The sequence below is a fragment of the Arachis ipaensis genome, chromosome B2 (genome assembly GCF_059453495.1).
Source record: "Arachis ipaensis isolate K30076 ecotype BB chromosome B2, ASM5945349v1, whole genome shotgun sequence".
NCBI classification, from domain to species: Eukaryota; Viridiplantae; Streptophyta; class Magnoliopsida; order Fabales; family Fabaceae; genus Arachis; species Arachis ipaensis.
Genome location: NC_142437.1, coordinates 118,697,084 through 118,721,327, shown reverse-complemented (window position 1 = coordinate 118,721,327; position 24,244 = coordinate 118,697,084). Strand labels below are relative to the sequence as shown.

Sequence of the window (24,244 nt, the reverse complement as noted above, 5' to 3'; positions counted from 1 at the left end):
ACATACAGATCATATGCCTTCCATTTCGATAAACCCGTTTTCCTCTCAACTTTATCTGAAAAGACTTTACGCTTCTGCCAATTTCAAGCGAGGAACAATATTCATTGATTGGAGTTCCTGAAAATTTTGAGAACCAAATCAAATCATTCAACAAACAGCAATTTTAAAAGCTGATGCGCATGATCTTTCAATTCAAATAATAGACCAATTTAAAATTTCATATACACTTGACTATTCTAGTTTAATACTTTGATTCGCATAACAGCCCCACACAGTGTGGTAAAAGCTTGGTTATTTTATTTTTGTTTGCTTGAGTTCTGAGGAAGCAGACTAATATGGCTAAATATAGCCATTTCCAAATTCCAACGATTCCACTTTGCAGTTTTTTCCTTCTATTCCTTCTAGATTCTCAAAATAAGTATAAGAGAAGCAACTAACGTGCTTATTTGCACCACATTAGATCAATGCAATGTCCCTCTTTCACTGGCTGCTAAAAGCTGAAACCATCTCAAATTAATTCGTTATTATGGAGATCTCGGTTTGTGCTATTTTCAGTGTAATGTGTAATAGAGAAAATGAGAAATTTCATTTCCTAGATTAAAATGCACAAAGATATGAAACTATTTTGGAACTAAATGCATCTATCCTTGTTCTAATAACTCCATACAGTAATAAAATTGATTATTTTCAAAGCATTTTTCTATTCTTGGAATGGTTCGTAAGATCTATCATTTTATAACTTAACAGTGAAATAGGATTAATTCTTGCTCAAAATAAATAATTGATAGATTAATCAACTTCATATAAATGGAGACACAAAGGAGTTGATCACTTATCAGTTGGTACAATAATTTTTCATATAAATGAATAGGATCTCAATCAGATAACTGAACTTCCAGAATATATAAATTGAAGTTATCGAGAAGAGCATATCATACCTGAATCAAGAGCTTGCATGCATATGGTAGCTTCATGGTAGAAATCTTATCTCCATTTTTACAAGATGAACAAATGCCAGTTTTCAGCTTATGGTTGTAATATCCTAACAAACCGCATTCTCTGCAGACCTGTGTAGAAATGAAAGTATCATGAGTCAACTTGATTGTAAAGAATATAACAGTTTTAACTTTTAATGTACCATGCGAACAAAAAATAAAAATAGTCTTTGGTTTCATGTTTGAACACTTTATTCCAGACAATAACTATTTCGTCAAAATTGATTTTGCTTAATATTGCAGAGATGATGAATTGTTACAGTAGTGGGCAATTGTTACATGTAGGAAGCATGGAATCGACATGCGACACAGATATGATACAACACGGATAAGGGGACTCGGCAATTTTGTAAAAGTATAGGACATGACACAATCAATACAAGAATTAAAATCAAATATAAAAATAATATATTTATTAAACACAAAAAAAGAGACTACGATACTTCCTTGCTTCAAATACATATCACTTCAACCTTTGACAATGAGTGGTCAACCTTTGACAATGGAGAGAATGAACCTTTACCATTAAGAGAGAGGGTCCTTAAAGTAGGTGGATGTGGAAGGACCATCCGTCTTTGCGAAAGAAGATAATGCGGCATCTAATGACCATGGGGGTATTTGCAGAGAGGGGAGTGCAGGCCGTCTGGAGTGAGGAATCAAGGAAGCCTTGTCACCTTTTTCATTTGCATTTGCAGCACATGTCTACAGTAAGTAACACAATGCAATGCTACATCAAACAATTGCAAACTGACAAAAGCAGCGGCAGCTTATAGTTTTTAGTATTGAGTGATTACAGTTTTAGAGGAAACTGAAATTTAGCCAAGTTACATTCATATTATGGTAGCAGCAGCTAGTAGGGGTGGCAATATGTACCCTACCCGCGGGTACCCAACCCGATCCGCAGCGGGTAGGGTAGGGTGCGGGTAGGGTTTTCGTGCGGGTCGGGTAGGGTGCGGGTTGAGCCTCAACCCTATCCGACAAACCCGCACCCTATATATGTATATATTATATACTTATATAAAAATAGGGGTGTCCGCGGATCGGATCGGATCGGATATGGCCGAAAATTCGATCCGATCCGCACAATTTCCATCGGATCGGATCGGATATGATATCCGCACTTTTTAGTGCCGGATCCGATCCGATCCGATCCGCACAGATCGGATCGGATATCGGATATATCCGCATAATTAAACCTTCTCTTTTTAATCATATTTCTATGTAAAAGAATTCGATAAAAATATTTCTTTCTTACTTTTAAACTTATTTATTCCTAAAATATTTTAAATCAAACTCTCTCTAAATAACAAAAATAAAATAATACAATATAAAAATAATAATTACTAACTAAAACATACAAACAAGTAAATATAATACCAATCATATATTTATTTATTTATTTTTTAATTATTATAGTGCGGATCTGCGGATCCGCGGATATAGAGCAGATATCCGCGATCCGATCCGCAAAGGATGCGGATCGGATCGGATCCGATCCGATCAATTTGCGGATCGGATCGTATCCACAATTTTCGGATCGGATGCGGATATTTACCGTGGATCTACGGATACGATCCGATCCATGGACACCCCTATATAAAAATATATTTTAAGTGGATGTTGAACTAAAGACTTCTCACTAAATACAAAAGATCCTTAGTCATTAAAAAAAGATCATTAATTGATAATTTAACAAATTTTTTTACATAAAAGTCAATTCTATTTTAAATTATCATCAAGTTATATAATAACGTTGCATTTTTTGTAACCCGCGGGTAGGGTCGGGTACCAGCGGGTTAAGAGCGGGTAGGGTTAGGGTTGAGATATTCTCAACCCGCGGATAGGGTAGGGTTGAGTTTATATAAAAATCTCAACCCGCGGTAGGGTTAGGGTTGACTCTAAACCCTACCCTACCCTACCCATTGCCACTCCTAGCAGCTAGCAATCAGGAAACAGAGAAATAGCAGATCGAAATGGAAGGCATATGATCTATATGTGTTATTACCTGGAGCTGGAGGCGATGAAGAGGATGATCTGAGAAGGAATCAGCAGCAGCAGTTTGAAGCTCAGGCGATGAAGAGGATGATCTTAGCTTTTAGGGTTTTAATGGGACCAGGGACCAGATTGGGTACAAAATTCAGATTTGCCACATCAACTAGCCGTTGCTGGCTCCAGCGTGGCATTGGAGGTGCCAGATCATCCCTCCGTTTGCTGAATTGGCGCCGGAAAGGGTTGCAGGACAACTATGGGTCCTGGAGCTGAATGTCAGGGATACTGTTAGGGAATTTTGAAAGTCAAGGACAAGTATGGGTAACTCGCCCAATCTCAAGGACCACTTTGGGGTTTTAGTCCGCAGAAGTGGCAGAAACTAGGGGTGTTTGCGGTGCGGTTTGGTTCGGTTTTAAGGAAAAAAAGTCATCCGATCCGAATGTTTAATTTATGTGCGGTGCGGCTTGGATTGGATGAATTTTTTTTGGAAATCCAATCCGATCCGATCCGATTACAAACGGTTTGGATCGGTTTGAATTTACGGTTTTTTAAATAAAAAAATTAAATACATATAACAAGTCTCAACATCAAATTTTAAATAATCAACAATAACATAACAAGTCTTAACAATATCTTAAAAAGCCAACGATAACATAACAATAGAAATAAAATTATAGGTTAGTTAAAATAAATAAATAAATAACATTTTGAACATAAAATATTTATTAAATAATAATAATACATGAATAATAAAAAAATGTATAACAAATTGAACATGTTATAAGTATAATTATAAATACAGTTTGGATTGGATTGGATCGGATCGGTTATGAAAAGTAGATCCAAAATCTGATTAAATCCAGCGGTTTGCAAAAAATAGAATCCAATCAAATCTAAATTAGTACAGTTTTAATCAATTTTCAGTTTGAATCGAATTGGATAAACGATTTAATTTGGATCGGTTTATATTTAAACACCCCTAACAGAAACTATCACAAGAGTTGTCGGAAGGTGTTGGTGATTAGTAATTGGTAATTCCATAATTAATTCGTTGGGGCTTTTTTCTGTCCCAGAGAATTTTTGGATATATGATGTTTGGGCTTACTTTTTGTTTGGTTTAAATATTGTGTGATTGATAGGATATGATAACAAAATTATGGACTTTATATGGACTATGGAGTAGGAAAAAAAATATGATACGAACCTAAATAATAATAATAATAATAATAATAAAAATAAATATAGATATTTAATGTCAATACAAAAATTTGATTCCAAATATATATTTTTAAATTTGTAATGTAAATAATAACTTTTATATTTTATTATTTTCATTATTTATATTCATATAACTAAATATTAAGTTGTTAATGATGTATATTCATATAAATATGTAAATTATTATTATAAATCCTTCTAGTAATTATATAATATTTTTTTGTGCCTATAACTATAAAATATTTATTAACTCTTTAAAATGTTACAAAATTTTAAAAAAGATCGCTATGTTTTATATTTTAACAATATTTTTATTTTTGATTTTTCTAAATTTAAATCATTGTCAAAATAAAGGGAAAATTTAAAATTAAACAAAAATTTCCTTGTACAAATTTTTATTTTTTTTCTGTGTATATAATTATTTTTTATGAAATTTTTATTTTTTTTCCTTATACAAATTCTTATCTTCTATTTTTTTTATTTTTTTCGAAAAACATTCTTGTTATTTAGGGATCTAATTATTGAAGTAAAATAGGTTAAGTTGTCTCCATACTAATAATGTTTTTTTGACATAATTATATATAAAAATATATTTTAAAAATTATATTTAAGTGATAAAATGAAATTGTTATTCCTTGTAAATCAATTCAGTTCAAAATTCAAAATAAATATTTAAATCCGTCTGAAAGATTTCTTATGATGCCGGGGAGCCCGGGGAGATTTGGTTAAAGACTTAAACGGCAATAACACAAAGGTGATATTTTGGGTGGTAGGTACTCCCATAAAGATATTATAATTGTTTTCATGTGATGATTTTTCTTTTTGACCTTTAGATGATGGATTGTAGGGTTAGATTTTGATATATTATAAAAGTGTTGTTTCTATTTGAAGTGTGGCCAAATCAATAAATTACACTTTTATACAAAGCATCTTTATAAAAAGATGTTTTTTGCATCTTCATTTGAGTAGCTCTCATTTTGGGTATCTATCTATCTATTACTTGTACCCCTCAATAACCTAGAATAAAAAAATTAAAACGGTAACACACGTTACATTCTCCCCTCATCTTTTTCCCTCTGTTATCTCTCTTTCGCTTCAAGGCGTGCCTTCCTCTCTGTTTTTCTTTTGAAACCCTAAATCCAACCTTCCCCTTCTTTTTTTCATAGATAGCCAACTCACTCCTCCTGCTCCGGATAATCTCTGGCCATTCACGCTCTGTTTATCGCTCTCCCTGTCTCCCAAATTCTCATTTCTGTAATGCATATTTCTCGCTCCCGAACGCCGTATCTTCAACATCGTTTTAAACCCTAACCCACCGAGCTAAGCGAAGAGATGCCGGCGATGCTGAGAGACTGAGATCTCTGTTGCGGGCTTCACATGCTCACGAAGAGCGTTATCCCGGCGGCTTGCTTCAAGGCAACTGAGGAATCGCATCCCACTTCCTCGGCAACGGCGGTTGCAGTTACAAAGGTCCAATCATCATCTTTTCAAGCGTCTTCGTTGTCGATTGGTAATGGCTCCCTATCCCTCGAATTCAAACCGTGTCTTCTTCCATCTTTTTATTCAATATTATGCCTATCATCTATTTCTTGATCTCTCTCTTTGATATAACTGCCTGTGCGATTAGGGTTCATGGAAAAGGATCATGGGAACAAATTTTTTTTGGTCTGATTTGTCAGATTCATTTAAAGATCGGTGGTAGTTCTCAAGAGGAAATCAGCCTAGGGTTCATGTCACTCTGCCTCTCTCTTATCTTGGGAAAAACAACAAGTTAGGTGGGAATTTTTACGGCGGCCCTGTCCTTTCTCTGTCCCCTTCCATCATGTGGTGTAGGTATGTAGTGGTTATGACTTGTTTCAGATTCTTTAATATTTGTTTACTTTGATACTCAAGTTTCCTTTCAATTAACAGGATTTGTTTTTGCCCCTGTTTGGGCGTTCTTTTCTGATTCTGTTTTGAAAATTGGGTTTTTTGTTTTGATATAAGATGTTGTGTTCCAGTAACAGTAATTGTTTTTGGTCCTGTTTATCCATTCCCTTGGATTTCCTTCTAAAAATTGGGTGGTTTTGTTTGTATTGCTGCTTGTGTGATAGATGAAACAAATGAACTATGCTTAGTGTCAACTGATTCAGAAAAGCTCTTCTCTAATCTCACCCCTGGAAGGAATGTTGGAAGATAACACTCAAAATCATCAGAATGTGGATTTTAATTGATCATAGGGAGGAGAATGAATAACATGCTTTTCTTCGGCTTCTGATAATGGATAAAGAAGTTAGTTATTATAGCTATTTTGATAGTTTTGTTGAATAAGTTTGTATAGCAAAATTTTAGTAATTTGAATTGGATAATAACTGTTCAATGCACAGATTTAATCATGCTGGTTCAGATGCTTTTTGAACTTGGCTTTAACTAAAAGTTTTATATGATGTTGACTAGAAACATAAATTGAGTTTACTACTACACATGTGTGGAGTGTAAGTGTTGATATTTCCTTATCTTATTTGTTATCAGTTTTAGTGTGTTCTTTGGGGCTTTTATTTGTATGTGAAAATTCTAAAATATCTTCAATTTCCTAACTGATTTAAGGTGCTAGAAATGACATGCTTTAAAGTTTCTCAAATAAATTTGTACTCATAAGAAGGTCTCAAATTTCTGTATAATTTGTTCTTACTTTTGGTTAATGATTTGGACCCTTTTTTCCGGGTGTGAAAATTCTGAAATTGTGTTTGACTCTGTGTTCTCGGTTTTCTTTTGTTGTTTGTAGATTTTATTCCGAGCCGAAAATGCTGGAATAATTACAATAACACCAAGTGTAGTATTTGTGAGTTCAAATCAGTTTAACAAAAACTTAGTGGCTTTGATTAGTCACTTGAATTGGATACTGCCTAATTAGTGAAATGACATGCTTTCAAATTTCAGTTTTTGATATTTTCTCATTCAAAGATTTCAAGATTCTTTTTGTTCTTTGTTATAAGTTTGGGTGTATTCTTCGGATTTTTAATCTTGAGTTTGAATATGCTAAAAGCTTTTCAAAATAAGTGAACAAGTACGGTTTCAATTTGATCAATTTATGCATTCAAGTTCGAAAAACTATTGTGTTAAAACAGTGAAAAATTCTTTAAAAATCTGTATGGTGTAATTTCAACTGCTGGATTCCTTTATTTTATTTTATTCTTTGTTGTTTCTCTGATCTTTTTTTTTTATTTTCTTGGGTACTTATTGTATCAATGCATATTTTGTTTTCCCTCTTTTATGAGTGATAGGCGTGATGGATGACGATTTGCTTTTGATGGTCTGCTCTGGTGTTTGCAGTGGCGGCAATGGCTCTACTAGGTATGACTCTTCATTCATATTATTCTGTTTTTTGTTATTTTAAATTTTATTTTTCACCTTTGTGGCTTGATACGGTTCAATTTCAATTGCTGCCTTCCTCATTTTGTATGTTGAGAAGTCGTTACCTGTTTCCTTACTACTGTTTTTTTTTTCTTTTTTTATGTTTTTCTGATGTTATTTGTCACAACCAAATTGAGTGTCAAATTCACCTTTGTGCCCTTTTTTTGTCTTGAGAGTCAAACTTACCTTTGTGCCTTATTTATATATAAGTGTACAACACTCGAGTTTTATTTGGAAGCTATTTAAAATACTTTTTTTATTTTTTATCCCCTCTTTTTCAATTATCAAGGAGCTGTTGGCTTGGAAGAAGGAGCTGTTTGATGAAGTTATGTGATATTTTTTCTTGCATATTTTACTTAAATTATATTTGTGTGTTGTTTTGTGTGGTTTTGAAAAAAAATTTTTCCTGATATGGGAAAGTTCATAAGTGTATTAAAATCAATTAGAATATTATTTTACGCAAAGCTTTTTGGACAATTTTTCTCTCACCATGTTTCCCAAATCCTAGGGATTCAACTCTGATCTCCACAATATGGTTTGTATATTATTTTCAGTGGTTGCAACTTCATTTTTGTTATCTTCAATTTAACGCCAAAGAAACTAATCTAATTTCATTGGTGGTTGGTTGCAGCTCATATTATCAAAGTCAGAAATTGGAAAGGCCAGTTGAACATACCCGATCCAGGTAAGTAGGGTGGGTTGTTGTTTTGTTGTAGGTTATTCGTGGTTATTTTGTAAGCTGTGTGTGTATTAGGGTAAAGTGTATTTTGTATTTGTGCTTCCTTTTAATTGCATTATTGTGACTTGTGTGCTTTGAAGGAAGCAAATATGAACTCAAGTATGCACCCCTAATTAATGTTTTCAAATATTCGTTTTTTCTTTTCCTTTTTTTGTTTATGTGGGGATAACTAATGGGATTCTTATTTGTATGTGAGGTCCATGTTGATTTTGCAATTATCATTAACATTTAATTTAATTTTTTTCCCCGAAGATTTTACATGCAAAGTGATTGAGAGTCAAATTTGGTTTTGTTGCCTTTTTTTTTAGTTACCCGTTCTTTAACTGTGCAGCAGCTTTTGGGTTCAGAGAAGATGGTTTTTGGCGAAGTTAAGTAAGATGGTTTTTTTTATTTTAGAAAATAAAAATATTTTATTTTTATATTATCAAAGTGGCAAAGTATTTCCCTTTAGAGTTATGTTATCTTTGATGTTTACAGTATCTTGGCTTAAACCTGCTGTTTTGGCATATATAGTCTTGAATTTAATAAGTTTTTATTTGCAATGAAACTTGTCACACAGGCAGGAAGATCATGCTATTTCGCTTTCACTCCCTTGGTGGCTCTCTTTTTAGATATGAGGTTTGTGTTTCAGGTCCTTTTTCTTTTTTTTGCCCACCCTTATTTCACTGTTTAACACTTCTGTTTTTATTACTCATTGTGGTTTAATTGCATCTTCTAATTTTCTTTTTTTGGTCACTTAAGGGGTCACTTTCAACTTTCAAGTTTGTTTTTTTTCCCTCATTCTGGATTCGATTTTTTTGTTGATTTCCTTTGGGTTAGGCACGCTTTTTTCCCAACCACACACCTGCGGAAGGAAGCACCGTAGCAATGGCCTTTGGAAAAGGGTCAAAAAAGGCGGCTATTACACAAAATCCAAAGTTACACAGAGGAAGGACAACCCTGTAGATTTGGAAAATGATAAAAAAATTGGTCAAAAAAAGCGGCAAAAGTACACAGAGGGAGGACAGATTTTGCTGTTTTGTTAGAAAAACAATTACTATTTAATAAATTAATGTTAATTAATCTACTGCAATCTTTTTAATTAATTTCCTATGGCATCTGACCACCTAGTAGCCGTCAGTTTTTGCCTCCCAAATCTTGGCCTCACCTGTCAAATAATATATGGAGGAAATATATTGGAATCATCTATAAAAAAAGATTAAATAACATGTGTTTTTTACATGTGTATAATAATATAAACTTCTACACCATAGTGAGATCTTTTTCCAAATGTCGAGGGTTTGTTACTTCATTCTATTATTGCTACTTAGATTCCTATTCATATTTCATATAACACGTGTACACAGAGAACAGAGAGAATATAATGATTCTTTTATACATATACGTCTACCAATATATTTCTAAGAAAAAATGTTCGAATAATTATTCATATTTATAAGGGTAAATTATTTAACAAAACTAAATGAGTAAAAATGATCAGATTGTACTGAATTAGAAAGGACAATAATTTTGTCCTCCCATTTTTTATATAAATCGTTGCCTCTATACAAATTTTAGAAAAAATAATATATAAAGCCTGATGCTTATATATTCAACAGTAGTTTGGAATATTAAGATTAGTTTTTTTAGTAGTGTACTCATAATTTGTTGGTTTTTTTCTAAAAAAAATATAAATTTTTTTTTTAAATTTTAAGATTTAAATCGAAGATCGATTTTATTATATATATATACACATAATGAAGTGACACTACTAAAATTACAAATAATAACTTTTTATTCATATAATTTTTTTTATAAAAATCATTGTTAAATAAAAAATTTATACTTTATAATATTTAGTCATTTTATTTTTTTAAATAACTTGAAAAATGCTTCATCACTGAAGAGATTTTATTAAGGAGGAACTAAATAAAAAAATATAACACAAAAAGACACCATATCATGTCAACTTAAAAGTTTAACACATTAAATTAATACAATTTTTGTTTTATAGATTATTTATTTACTATAATTTTTTAATACGAGATTAATTTTTTATACTACTCATATTCATATTACTTAGCACTAATTAAAAATAGTATTGTCAATTTTTTTTTATATATATATAAAAAAAATATAGAGAGCTAACTATAACATAAGTCAACTCAAGTCAATTTTTTATATTCTTAATTTTAAAATTCGAAAAATTAGAACAGTAAAAAATTATTTTATTTTTTTATATTAAGTTTCTTATTTTTTAACTAGTTAGTTCTAATTGGCTACACTTCTAATTAATTCTTTAGCAGAATCGATATTTGTAATTTTAAAAATAAATTGTTCATAAATTTTTGGTTTATATAAAAATTAATTTATACTTTATAAGAATTAATTTGTCAAAAATTTGATGTTCATATAAAAATTTGTTATTGACTAATAAATTATTATATATATAAGACAAAATTTAAATGTTATGATATTTATTTAAATAGATTAATAAATTAATTATTAGACTAATTTAAATTTATTTTATTTGTTAATGTTAACCACCATATGTTGTACTGAAAATGAATGCCATTAACGATAATATAATAGGTGTAATTAATAATATTTTACATTAAATTGGCGGGACCAGATAAATTCCAAAGTAATTAATTACTTGAATGGGGCTTTGAAAATGGACATACAGATGTGATGACTGGTCAAAATGATGATCTTATAAGAAAAATGGAATTATGTTTGGTTGGGCTATGAGTAAAATTCGACAAGTACAGAGAATCCAATATCCATACATAAAAGGGGTATCGACACGTAGCAAAATAATTAGTGTACTACGTTGTATCAAAAATAATTGGTGTACTACTGTTCATTAGTGTTGATCAACAAATCATGAATTAATATAAGTATTTAGTATTTATACTAAACCATTATAGGAATCTCCATATGATATGATGAGCTTGGTGATGATCCTTTCATGCAACTCATGCAAGCAACAAACTAACAAGTTTTGGTACAATTATTAGAATAGAATATTAATTATTGTATATACACAACAATAATTATTATTTTTACGTATATCACCTAATCATCAATAAAAAAGAAAGAAGAATATTTATATGTATATGATATTAAAATCAAGCCAGCTGACTTCGATTCTATTCGTACTTTTTAACATACATTAAATCATATAATTGCTATAAATTAATCACGAATAATATTTTAACTTCTCGATTCAAATTATGACCATTTTTGTTTTGTTTTTTTTTTTTTTTTTTGGTAAAGGAAGGGGGCTTAACAGCCCCAAAAAGGAAAAGAATTACAAATCATAGCCAAAACGGGGTAAGATAGCCCCTGTTACATCATCAGCCAGAATTCTTTTAAGCTCTATGGGTGGATTGTCAATAAAGTGGTATCCCAACTCCTTGCTAGTGCTCCTTTTTGCAATCCAATCTGCCACTCTATTTCCTTCTCTTAGAGTATGCTTAATAGTCACTTGCCACTGTTTGTTTATCCACACAAATATGCTTCTGAGGATAGGATTAGGATGCTCTTGATTATACTTCCCCCTTTTTAGTACTTCGAATACTGATTTAGAATCAGTTTCAATTTCTATTTTCTTAAAACCCAAATCCCAAGCAGTTTTTAAACCGTGATGTACACCCCAAAGTTCTGCTTGGTAAGCGGTACAGTGCCCCAGATTAACTGCAAAACCCGCAACCCATCTCCCGTCGCTATTCCTCAATGCTCCTCCACATCCCGCTATTCCTGGGTTCCCCAATGAGCTTCCATCTGTGTTGATTTTGATCCATCCCTCCATTGGTGGTGACCAAGAGGTGTGCCTCTCAATTCTATTTTCCCTTGGCTTGATCAAATTCTCTTTTTTAAAAGCTTGAGAAATTTCAGAGACATATGAGTGAATTATTCTTTCTGCGTCGTTAGGTCTTCGGAAAGGAGAGTTGAAAATTTCTTTGTTTCGCCACCGCCACATCCACCAGCAAGTCACCATGAAGATGGTAATCCAGTTTTCGTTGGGGTTGCTGCTCAGATTGGAAGTAAGGTTCCATCTCAACCATGCATTGAAGGGAACTCTGAAAAAAAAAGTGCATATACTTTCATTCCTAGATATTTGGGTGGGATAATAATTTTTCTAAGGCACTACGTGAGTGACGTATAAAACGAACTAATATACTATTATAAATATGCTTTCATATCATGTCGGCTGAGTTTGGTAAAACTTTTTCAAGAGGTGTTTGTGCTTTTAAAAAGCACAAGCACGTCATTTTGTATTTGGTAAACTAAAAAGCCCAAGTGCTTGTGCTTACGGCTTTTAAAAGTTAGGGGTGCTTTTAAAAGCATCTAGGAAGGAGCTTTTTAAAGCTGGCTTATGCTTACCAAATTTTTTTTATTTTCCCGCACATATTTCTCGCTATTATATTGTCATTGAAATAGTCACAAAAAAAAAAAAATATTACCATTGAAATCCTTATATATTTCTAACTTCTCATCCTAACCTTCACAAATTCTAACACAATCTTCATATATTTTTTATTTTTCAACCTAATCTTCATATATTTTTTTATTTTTTATTTTTAGTGATGATATTTAGGATAAAATAAATTTTTATGATACTTATATAAAATTTTAAAGTTAAAAAATAAAAGAATTTATTTATTATATTTATGTTTATTATGAATTTTTTATTTTAACATTATTTTATTTTAAAATATTGTATAAATTTTTAAAAAATTTGAAAAAAAAATTATTTTTTATTATAAATATGTTTATTATAATTTTTTTTAACTTTTAAAAGCTGTTTTACTAAACATAATTGTGGTGCTTGTAGTTATTAAAAATTATTTTTAATTTGATTTTACCAAACGTAAGTGCTGCAGCTTTTAAAAAGTTATCTTTTAAAAGACAGCTTTCATAAGCTACTTTTAAAAAGCAAAAGCTTTATCAAACCAAGCCGTCGTGTGAGGACAAACACTCCCTGCTGATGCTGAGATAATATAATTTTCTAAAATTGAAATGCTTCTAATGCGAGTCAGTCTACGTAGCCTTTCAAATTTTGAATGTACATAATAGTAATAATCAAGTGTACGTATAATTAGGCAATATTCATCAATATAAGGTCTTAGTTGGTGTCTATATTAAAGGCACATAATTAGATACTTGTCCTAATACTAGGAAATATGAACTTCTTTGAATCGTTTTGCTGCTTGTCTCAAAATTTAACCTCTTTTTTTAAAATTTTTTAGTTGAATTCTATCATTCTATGAATAAAATGTATTTCCTTTCTCTCTCTCTCTGATGAGTGAAATAACCTAAACGCGTGATTGCAATGTTATTTGTTAATGTTTTTTTTAATTATTATTAGTATAGCACTTCTCAACCCGACATATTATAAGAATTAATTTATCAAAAATTTGATGTTCATATAAAAATTTGTTATTGATTAATAAATTATTATATATATAAGACAAAATTCAAATTTTATGATATTTATTTAAATAAAATAATAAATTAATTATTAGACTAATCTAAATTTATTTTTATTTGTTAATCTTAACTACCATATGCTGTACTGAAAATAAAATTATTAAAATATTTAATATTTTTTTTAATAAGTATTTGACTATTTTTATGGACAAGTAAAATTTCAAAGGAGCATATCCTTTTTGTAAGTAAGAAAAAGAAAAACCCAAAAAAGTCATCAACTTGTAAATCTCTAAAAAAAAGGATGAATCATGTTTAGTATTATACTTTTTAAGGGCCTAAAAACTCAAATTTTTTAATTTGTTAAAAATTTATTCAATATTTTTTTTTCCATAAACTTATAAATTTATCACTAAATTTTGATAGAAGTTACTTAATACTTTATTTTCTTTAAAAGATTATAATTCCATCTTAAAATTTCTCAACTTATTATCCTATCCTCATATATACCCTTTTCTTTTCCAAAATATCTGATACTTATGAGCTAACTGCATAATGTGCCGAAAAACTTGTCCATGCATGTACCGAGCGGAAAAAAAGCCAGTGTATACTACGTACACTAAAAAAAAAATAAGACCAATACATTCATCACAAAAAATAATACTAATAATTAGCAGTGATGTGATAGACGAGACGTTTATAACTTTGAACAATAATAATTAGCAATGACCAACAACTATTAGTATGCATAATATCTGCGGAGGGTGCATAATAGATACCACGCACCCTTTCCTCCTCTATATATATACTTCCTATAAACATTTGTGGTGTAGAAGTTTAAATATCCTACAAAATATATTCCATCACATCATCTATATTTTTTAGAGTAGATCTTTATTTTAATTGTGATATCATATGATCAACGAAGGAATTAGAAGATAACAATATTTAGGTGCAAAGTTAAAAGTTAACAATGTCTTTATATGCTTTTTGAAATTTTCTTATTTCATATCCTGCTTTTTCTTTTATATTCACTGTAATTAACTGTGTAAGTTGGTTTTGAATTTTTATCTAATGCTTTAAGTTGTTGGCTAATATTCTTCAAGATGATATCTTTTGCTCCATATCTAATACTTTATTTAATATTTGAGTTTAAGATTTAGGAGTTTTCATTTTATGATTTAGTATGTTGTATAGATTTATTTTTTGATTTTTTAAAGATTTTATTGTAATTTCAATATATGTTATATTTATAATATTTTCACTTTCGGAAACGAAGTTCTAAGGTATAAGATTTTAACTTTAAAAAATATTTTTTGCTATTAATAGAATGATTAATGTCATTGTAAAAATAATGTTTGACATTTTAAAAAGAATATAAAACAAAAATGACAATTAAAAATTTCTAAATATAGTTGAATAAAATTTACTACTATTACAAAGTAAAAATATTATAGATAAAATATATTTTTAGATATGATAAATTGTATGATTCTGTGCAACTGCATGCATGGGTCTTCAGCTAGTATCTTTCTTGCTAAAAGAATAAATACTTGGATCTTGTAGGTACTGTGAACCACTCTTGCTCCACAAAAAGCAAGACAAACTAGGACAGAAAACAAAAGAAGAAACAACAATGGAAATTCCAATAATTGATCTATCCATGAAAAATAGGATAGAATTGTCCAAACAAGTGGTGAAGGCTTGTGAGGAATTTGGAATTTTCAAAGTTGTTAATCACAATGTTCCAAGAGAGGTGGTTGTAAGAATGGAAGAGGAAGGTGCTGAGTTCTTTGCCAAAAGCAACTCGGAGAAGCAACTAACAAAGCCTTTTGGCTATGGATGCAAGAACATTGGCAACAATGGCGATGTTGGTGAACTTGAGTATCTCCTTTTTCCCACCAATCCTCTCTTTATTTCTGAATCTTCCAAATCTATCTCCAATCATCCAAACAAGTTCAGGTATCTATGTCCTCACCTCATTTTAAAATTAGGTCAAAATCTTATATGCATCATATTTATAAGTATGTCTAATTTTGATGTACAGACAATTATACACTATATATATATGAAAATAACTACGTAATACACTATATATTGATTATACACGCACACTCTGATCCATGAATGTTTTTCACTTCCGATCCATATATATATATTTTTTCTATAAAAATTCATTTAATAAAAAAATTTAGAAGTTGATGTATTAACTAATTATTTACATTTAGATGTCAAAAGTAACTATTTATACTATTATTCATTTATTCGATACCTTATTATTCATTTAGAGGAGTGCTAGGGGGCAACAATTTTTGTGTTTTGTAACCATCAATTGGCCATCAATGATGTTTTTAATGGTGTGAGATTATATTCAATGGTGGGAGATCACTCACTTTTCTTTTGATGGTTAAGTGCTGGTCACAAAACACAAAAGTTGCTGGCCCCCTAGACTTTCTCTTCTTGATATCCTAAAGCCATCATAGTATTTCCTTATTAAGCCAATATTATTTTTTTGGGTACAAGTTACACCAATATTAATATAAATATCATAACTTGCAACATAGACACCAAAAAAATATAACATGCAACACTTCTATATATATTAGACTCAATCGTTCGAAAATCAAGATCCGCCTACTCGTATTAAACCGGACTTATATTAATATTATATAAATACTAAATTTGCACTGTTTATATTAAAGACTAATAAAAGGTTAATTAATCATTACTTTAAAATAATTAATCTCTTATTAGTCTTTAATAAAAAAATGAATTAATTTATATTATTAGTTATTTTTAGATTAAGATAATGAGACTCACAAATAGTAAATATTACAAATTTAAAAGTAATTAAAATATTACTTTATTATTTTAGTAATATTATTATTTTAGAGTATCTTTTTTTATAGAAAAAATAATTCTAATAAATCTTTCTATATATTCGTACATTAACAAAATTTACGTCTAAAAAGATAAATTTAAGTTAATATTAATATATAAAAGCCACACATTTAAGAAGTGCTATAGAAAATAGAAAAATAAAAAATTATATAAATTAAAAAATAAATTAATTTACTTATTCTAAATCATAATATGAAAAGATTTTAAGAGTTAAATTAATATTGTAATTATTATAGTATTATTAGAGATCGGTCTCTATAAAAAATTTTAATATATAATTTCAATTTAAATGTTGAAAAAACAGTAAAAAAAAATTAATCTAATAAAAATTTAAGTTAACAAATAAGATAAAAAATAAAAACCAATAAATTTGAGAAAAATTTAAAAGTAAGAAATTATATACTAAAAATTTAGTTAAGACAATTGAATAATTATTAGTTAAATATTTTTAGTTATTTAATAATATTTTTTTATTCATGCAATTTTAAACGTTAATAAGATTAATTTTTATTCTAATATTTTATCGAAAAATTATTAAATTATATTATAGTTTTGTCTCAAAGTCATCAAAATAATTTTTTTTAAAATAAACATTTATATTAGACCCAAGGCATAAAAGACTAACATCCGTCTGTTATATTAAATCCGGCCCCACATATATATTATACAAATATGAAATTTGTATTGATTATATTAAACACTAAAACCAAACTAGGTGCAATGACATATTCAACACTGATAATCTTTGGACAGACCATAAGGTTGTTGCCTTGGCCAGAATTACCACCAAGGACTTACAGGTTTACAGGAATCGAAGCAATGCCTTTAGGTCTCTCCGAAATTGCCTGTGTTGGGAACCACCGGTAGGCAATAGTTTTAAAGTTAATTGTGATGCAAGCTTGTATATGGATTCAAATTTAGCGGGATTTGGGTGTATTATTAGAGATTCTAAGGGAGATTGGATCTCGGGCTGCTCTGGAAGCATTTCCCCTTGGTCTATAATCAGATGTGAATTATTTGCTGCTTGGAGGGGGCTGGTTTTAGCTTGGGATTGCGGTTTGAGGGATATTATATGTGAAACAGATTGCCTTGACATTCTGCCCATCATGCATGAGCTTACAAGTGGGTATCCATCTGAAGTAACAGATTTGGTTCACAAGATTCAGGAGCTTTTATCTCGTCCTTGGCTTGTTCACGTTGAATGGGTGTCCCGAGAAGCAAATAGAGCTGCGGATTGGATGGCTAAATATGGTGCCAAGAGTAACTCTAATCATGTTATTTGGTCTGAGCCTGGTGTTGATCTTCAACGAATCATCCGCTCGAATTTAGAATAGTTTTTGCTTTGTTTCTTTCCTTGTTTAGTCACAAAAAAAAAAAAAAACACTAAAACCAAACATTAATTAACCATGACTATAGCACTAATTCATGGCTAACTTCTGCATCAACTGAACCACTCCAGCAAATGTCCCCTCCAGAGTACTTGTCAATTGCAAAAACTTTAACCAAGGAAGTGACATCTGTGTAGAAGATCTTTTCTTTCTACGCATTATTAGTAAGGCCCTTCTATTAAATGGCAACTTTGTTAACAAACAAAGGGTTAGCAAACTTTCTTTTCAATCGTACATTTATACTCTTTTTACTACAATAATACAATATGCACGTGGTTGAAAAATGATTTCTTTTGCTTGATAAAATTTTAAATTTATATAGATATCATTATCCATTATTTAATATAACACATGAAAAATTGAAAATACTATGAAATCAACACTTTTAGTGTAAAAAAATAGAAAATAAACTAATATTAATCCAAATATAAAATAAAAATATTAATCACCTAATATTTTCCTTATCTATAACACATTTTATTTAAAGTTTAAATGATATTTTTTTTTTGGACAAAAAGTGAAAGTTATTATTGGCTTAATGTGAAAATTGATTGATGAATTGCAGCGATGCTATGAATAATTATATAGAAGGAGCCAAAGGAGTAGCATGCGAGATTCTTAAACTTGTGGTAGAGGGTTTGGGGGTCCAAGACAAGTTTGCACTTAGCAAACTAATCAAAGACGTAGAAAGTGACTCATTGCTGAGGATCAATCACTACCCTCCCAGCATGACTACGGATTCGGAGATGGACCCATGTGCTACTGGTAACACCAACAATACCATTGGCTTTGGGGAACACTCTGACCCTCAGATCCTCACCATCATGCGCTTCAACGACGTCGCCGGCCTCCAGGCCACCACCCACGACGGCATCTGGTTCACTGTCCCTCCTGACCCGCATAACTTCTTCGCATTGGTCGGCGATGCCCTCCAGGTTTTGTTTCTTCTCACCATAACTTCAATATCTATCAAATCTTATTTAATGGGCCAAATGTGTACCTTTCAAAAATAATCCTCTAAATTTTTTTAGAGTAATTCTTGGCATACAAGTGATTAAGGCTTGTAAGCCTTACAAGTTCAATTAAAACTAACGATCAAAACATGCTTCGAACCATTCTTCTTCCTCTTCGTCTTCTCCTTCTTCTTTTCTTTCGTTTCTTGCCTTCTCTTTCTCCTTCTTCTTCTTCTTGCTGCACGTTCTTCTTCCTCTTACTCTTCTTCTTCTCCTTTTCTTTCGTTTCTGCACGTTCTTCTTCATCGTCTTCCTCTTCTTCTTCATTTACGTTCTTTCTCTCTGTTTTATCTTTTTTTTTTTTTTTTCATGGTGAAATCGTTTTTGAAGAAGAAGAAGCAGTAGAAGATGAGGAGGAGAAAGAGAAAGTTCTGAATTATGCATAAGATGTATTTTAACAAATTTTGGGTGTATTTCTTTAAATCCTTTGGGTGTATTTTCTGTAATCATTTGGGTGTATTTCTATAATCGTTTGGGTAAATTCCTGTAACTGTTTGGGTGTATTTCTGTAATCATTTTGGGTGTACTTCTGTAATCGTTTGAGTGTATTTCTGAAGTTCCATTATCTTCAAAAGGATTACAGAAATACACCCAAAGGATTACGAAAAATACACCCAAAGTATTTAAGAAAATACACCCAAAATTCGTTGCATAATTCAGAACTCTTTCTCTTTCTCCTCATCTTCTGCTGCTTCTTCTTCTTCAAAATAATTTCAAAGCTTGATTTCAGAAACTATGAAAATCGAAAAAAAAAACGAAGAGGAAGAGGAAGAGGGAAAGGAAGAGGAAGAGGAAGAAGAAGAAGAAGAGGAAGAAGAAGAAGAACCGTTCTGATTGTAGCGCTTTGAAAATAGGAAACGTTGAATAACGCATTAAAATGCCTAGTAACTTGTAAGACTTGTAAGTCAAAAAGACTTGTATGTGTAGCACTCCTCATTTTTTGATTGACATTGTTATGTGTGATGTTTAATCATTTAATATTTTTTTTATTGTTTTTGTCCTATTTAAAAAATATATGGTAAAAGACCGCACCAATTAATTGAAAAAATAAAAATTAAGCATTTTCAAATATAAACTTTACATAAACTTTACATAAAGACAACAAATTACATTGTTAAATGAATATTCTTAAATTGGCGTTTAGGTAAGGAAGCATAAAATAAAAACATTATTTTTCAACCTCCAACATTTTTGTTTTTCAATGAAAAATTCCTTTTCTTTCAAGGACATTTCATAGTTAAATTCTATTTATATTAATTGGTGTAACGTGCATGAAAATATAGAGTGATAAATTATTATGCCATTTATTTATGAATGACTAAATATGGTTACATGAATGAAGGTTTTTACAAACGAAAGATTTACAAGCGTGAGACACAGGGTGCAGATCACTGATACATTGAAGGCTCGAACCTCAATAATGTACTTCGGAGCACCCCCATTAAACTGCTTGATCACTCCGCTGCCAGAGATGGTGAAACCACCACAAAACCCAAGTCGATATAAGCCCTTTACATGGGATGATTACAAAAAAGCTATGTACTCTTGTAGACTTGGGGACTCTAGGCTTGACCCGTTTAAGGTTCATAATGACTAGTGTAAAACCAGGGCGTAAGGCCAAATGTAGATTAATTGTAAAAATTTATTAGTGTATGTTCGTTAATATTAATAATTATTTTTATTCTTAAAAAAATTTTGTGAATAAAAATCTATTATTCAATATATATGATTGTTCTAGCCTATATTTATAGAGGTCTAATAATCTGATCTTAATTTTTTTTTTTTTGCCCATATTAACATCTAATTAAAAAAAATGTGTATGTTAAAATCTGTTTCATTGATTATTTTTAAATGAATTATAAGTTACACTTCAATATGATTTTAACTAACGTTAATATTTAGTGCAAAAAATATCTCAACATAAATTATATTACATTAATATAATTTTTAATCATAATCAATTTTGTAAAGTCACATTTATATCAACATTTTTTGTCTATAAATACTTTTATGTATGATGAATTAGAGCATAAAATTACTTTCTGCATAGCAATTAGAACATGATACATTAAATAAATATAAATACCAACACGAAAATAAAAAAATTATTTTTAAAGAACCAAATTTCAATTTAATTTGTACTTAAAAGTTAAAATAAAAAACTCATACTTTCCAAACAAAAATTACTATCATAAAAAATTTTTTTGACAACTTGCAGTAATATGATAAAACTCTACAAATTTACACATATTTTTTTTAAGATTAAGATCTCTTTAAAATCATAAAAAATTTTAAGTGGATCCGGTGCTGCTTAAAAATATAAAATCTACTATTATATGTTTTTATATAATTTTTTTACTTTTTTATTCATTATATATGAGGCATTTAATAGTAGATTCAAATAATAACTAAAGATTAATTGTAATTTAGAAAAGAATATATGATCAAGTATAAATTTATAGTATATAATATAAAATAAATTATTAATTATGTTAGCTAAATAATACAAAATTGTTTGTCTTGTATCTATTAAATATTTATGAAAATTTTGTTGTTCTAGTTTATTTGAATATACCATTTGAGTATAATTTGAATATTCAACATTCATTTAAAATAAATTCAAACACAATTAAAATTCAATAAAAAAAATTGTGTTATTTGAATGAAAGAATTGTACTTATTTATTTGAAGGCCTTGAATATTAAGATTAATTTAGTGTAAAAAAGAAAATATTAAAAATATTACATAAGAAACTAATATGGATGTAATTATTTAAAAATATCTATAACAACTTTATTGTAAATTATTGTTGTTTTTTATATAAGTTTTAATTTTCGCCATGTAATAAAAGGTTAGATTCATTTTTTAAAATGAAATCCTTTACATATGATACTCCATAAACTTGTATACCCATAATAAGTTGATATTTATCTGTCTTTATATTATTTAGTTTGATCTATTAAAAAAATATGAGTTCTGTATAAAATTAATAAAGACAATTACATATTTTTTAATGTTCAAAATTTAAGTGACAAATACACGTGTAAATTTTTTAAAAAAATAAATCTACATGACTCAAAGGTTTAATCTTCTTCTGGACCAAATGTAGATTTATTGTATTTCACTCTTTATTTCTACATAATCTTTATGTACTCTTTCAATTTTATTATGATATCATAGCACCATCTTCGTAAGTAAATTTAGACCAATATTTCATTTCTTTTTTGAAATCACCACATTCTGAGATTTTAATGGAAAATAAATCTGCTCAAAATTTCTCTATATTTGTCTTAGCATTCATTCACTCAACCTTCACTTGCACTTGCAGTTCTACCTGCCTTAGAGACACTATGTGCCGTTCATCTTAGCTCAATTTATCACCTTCAATCATTCCGCTTAATTTGCTTAGGTTAATATACAAAACTCTAAAGCTCGAACCTTAATTTAAATTTTCATAATCAAATTTTAAAATCATCAAAACTACTTAATTTATTCACATATACAGTATAAAGTTTATTATAGAAGAATTTAAATTGCTTAAAATACTAAATAGATATCCTTTCTTCCGTAAAGCATGTTAAAGAATTCAAACAAGCACCGGATTCGTGGTCTAAGAACGTTTGGACCATTAAATGGTCCCATAACAAAACATGTTTTTTAAGTTTTTTTAATAATTGCTAAATAGTCATTTTTTTAATTTAATTACAAATTAACCCCATATATTTTATTTAATTATAAAAACAATTTTTTATTTTATAAATAATTATTTTATCATAAATTTATCATGTTTATTAACAATCAAGAACAAAAACAATAACGAATTAGATCTTCCATTGATCCTAATAAATTTTTTGGCTATTCCAATAGATTAAAAAATTAAATTTGATCCGTGACGTTCGTGAGGAATCATAAAATCGTGTTTCCTTGAAAACCAATCAATTGGACTATCAAACTCCAATCGATTGAATTATAACTCAATCGATTGAATTACAGTTTATCACTAAACAATTGATTGAAAATTGCAAGGAAGCATGGTTTTTGCATAACTCAATCGATTGAAAATTATAACCCATATTCTTAATAATATCAACCCAAAACTATATAACTTTATCATTTACTGTTTTAGTTGTTCCATAGCAGAAAACTAACCCAAGTTCCTCCTTAAATCTAAATACACTCTTGACCATGTGAAATCTATATACATTCTTGAATTCTCATTATTGATAAGTTCTTTTGGAGCAGTCACTACTTTGCATTTAGACTTTAAAAGAAAACAAGTGATGTTCTCCTCTACATGCAACTCTTGTAAATTCCATTAGATAGAGCCTGAACAAAAAAATATCAAAACTAATTAGTTATAAATTCATCAATTTTATGGCATAAGTCTCATATGAGAACATATACGAAATATTCTGTTTATTCATTTTATTTCATGCATTAACTTTTTGATCTATAATTGATTGGATATAAAATTTGTCTCTAAAACTCTCATGTCCCATCAAATAATTCGAAACAAACAAAAATATAAATAACATATCTAAAAGATTCATATTTTGACAATTTGATATTATCTTTATCTATACCATTAATGTGTCACTAATACTCATAACAATACGAATGTATATCCATGTTTTGGTCTTACACTAACATTAACACAGACTTAGTCACACTCGCTTTATGAATTCTTATATTTCACTACTTGGGTTAAACCCAGAAAATAAGGGCTCTTGTAACTTGATCTTCATGAATTATACCGTTTAAAAAAAAAGGTAAGTTTATAATATTACTCAATATCTTAAAGTCAAATAAAATATTTAATATAATATAAATAATGATAATTTATTTTTATTATAAAATCATTTTTCTTCACATCTCTAAAACATTTGCCGTCAATCTCCTTAATTTATTTCCAAAAGTTTCAAGATATGAATTAAAAAAAAAATTTACGTGATGATATTTTCAAATAAAAATGACATTACAAATTCTTACACTATAAGAAAAAAGTCTATGGCCACGCTTTTTTTTGCTACGCTTTTGTGAGGGTGGCATTTGAATCGAAATTTGGTCACGTTTTTTATTGTTACGCTTCAAAAGCGTGGCAAAAAAGATCAATGGCCATGCTTTTATGGTGCCCCTGCTTTGAAGAAGGTTCTGCAACTTCAATACTGTAATTTATGCTCTTTATTCTGTTCTTTT

The 24,244-nt window shown here is 29.5% G+C and overlaps 2 protein-coding genes across 12 annotated transcripts; both read left to right on the top strand.

The window, feature by feature from the left end:
* The first annotated feature begins 5,177 nt into the window (after positions 1 to 5,177).
* LOC107626042 (uncharacterized) lies at positions 5,178 to 9,396 on the top strand. 11 transcript variants are annotated; one of them, XM_021116413.2, is made up of 8 exons: positions 5,284 to 5,712; positions 5,830 to 6,035; positions 6,296 to 6,473; positions 7,466 to 7,535; positions 8,227 to 8,280; positions 8,666 to 8,706; positions 8,894 to 8,952; positions 9,154 to 9,396. In XM_021116413.2, the coding sequence occupies exons 4-8, from the start codon at positions 7,471 to 7,473 to the stop codon at positions 9,277 to 9,279; spliced, it is 345 nt and encodes a 114-aa protein (XP_020972072.1). In that variant the 5' UTR covers positions 5,284 to 5,712; positions 5,830 to 6,035; positions 6,296 to 6,473; positions 7,466 to 7,470; the 3' UTR covers positions 9,280 to 9,396. The 11 variants fall into 11 exon arrangements, with proteins under 11 accessions (XP_088360135.1, XP_016184303.1, XP_016184297.1 ...); XM_088504009.1 differs by lacking the exon at positions 6,296 to 6,473 and having other exon boundaries at positions 5,178 to 5,712; positions 5,830 to 5,934; positions 7,460 to 7,535; positions 8,643 to 8,701; XM_016328817.3 differs by lacking the exon at positions 6,296 to 6,473 and having other exon boundaries at positions 5,256 to 5,712; positions 8,669 to 8,706.
* Positions 9,397 to 12,320: 2,924 nt separating this feature from the next.
* On the top strand, positions 12,321 to 20,645 carry LOC107627901 (gibberellin 2-beta-dioxygenase 2-like). The gene is made up of 4 exons (XM_088506201.1): positions 12,321 to 12,367; positions 15,313 to 15,708; positions 18,601 to 18,970; positions 20,391 to 20,645. The coding sequence occupies exons 1-4, from the start codon at positions 12,321 to 12,323 to the stop codon at positions 20,643 to 20,645; spliced, it is 1,068 nt and encodes a 355-aa protein (XP_088362327.1).
* The last annotated feature ends 3,599 nt before the right edge of the window (positions 20,646 to 24,244 follow it).

Bases quoted from the DNA above. Each gene is read 5' to 3' on its own strand.
- LOC107627901 (XM_088506201.1), top strand. From the start codon at position 12,321: ATGGTAATCCAGTTTTCGTTGGGGTTGCTGCTCAGATTGGAAGTAAG. The intron at 15,709-18,600 runs GTATCTATGTCC...GATGAATTGCAG, and splicing joins AATCATCCAAACAAGTTCAG to CGATGCTATGAATAATTATA. The intron at 18,971-20,390 runs GTTTTGTTTCTT...ACATGAATGAAG, and splicing joins TGGTCGGCGATGCCCTCCAG to GTTTTTACAAACGAAAGATT.
- LOC107626042 (XM_088504009.1), top strand. From the start codon at position 7,471: ATGGATGACGATTTGCTTTTGATGGTCTGCTCTGGTGTTTGCAGTGGC. The intron at 7,536-8,226 runs GTATGACTCTTC...GGTTGGTTGCAG, and splicing joins GGCGGCAATGGCTCTACTAG to CTCATATTATCAAAGTCAGA. The intron at 8,953-9,153 runs GTTTGTGTTTCA...CCTTTGGGTTAG, and splicing joins GCTCTCTTTTTAGATATGAG to GCACGCTTTTTTCCCAACCA.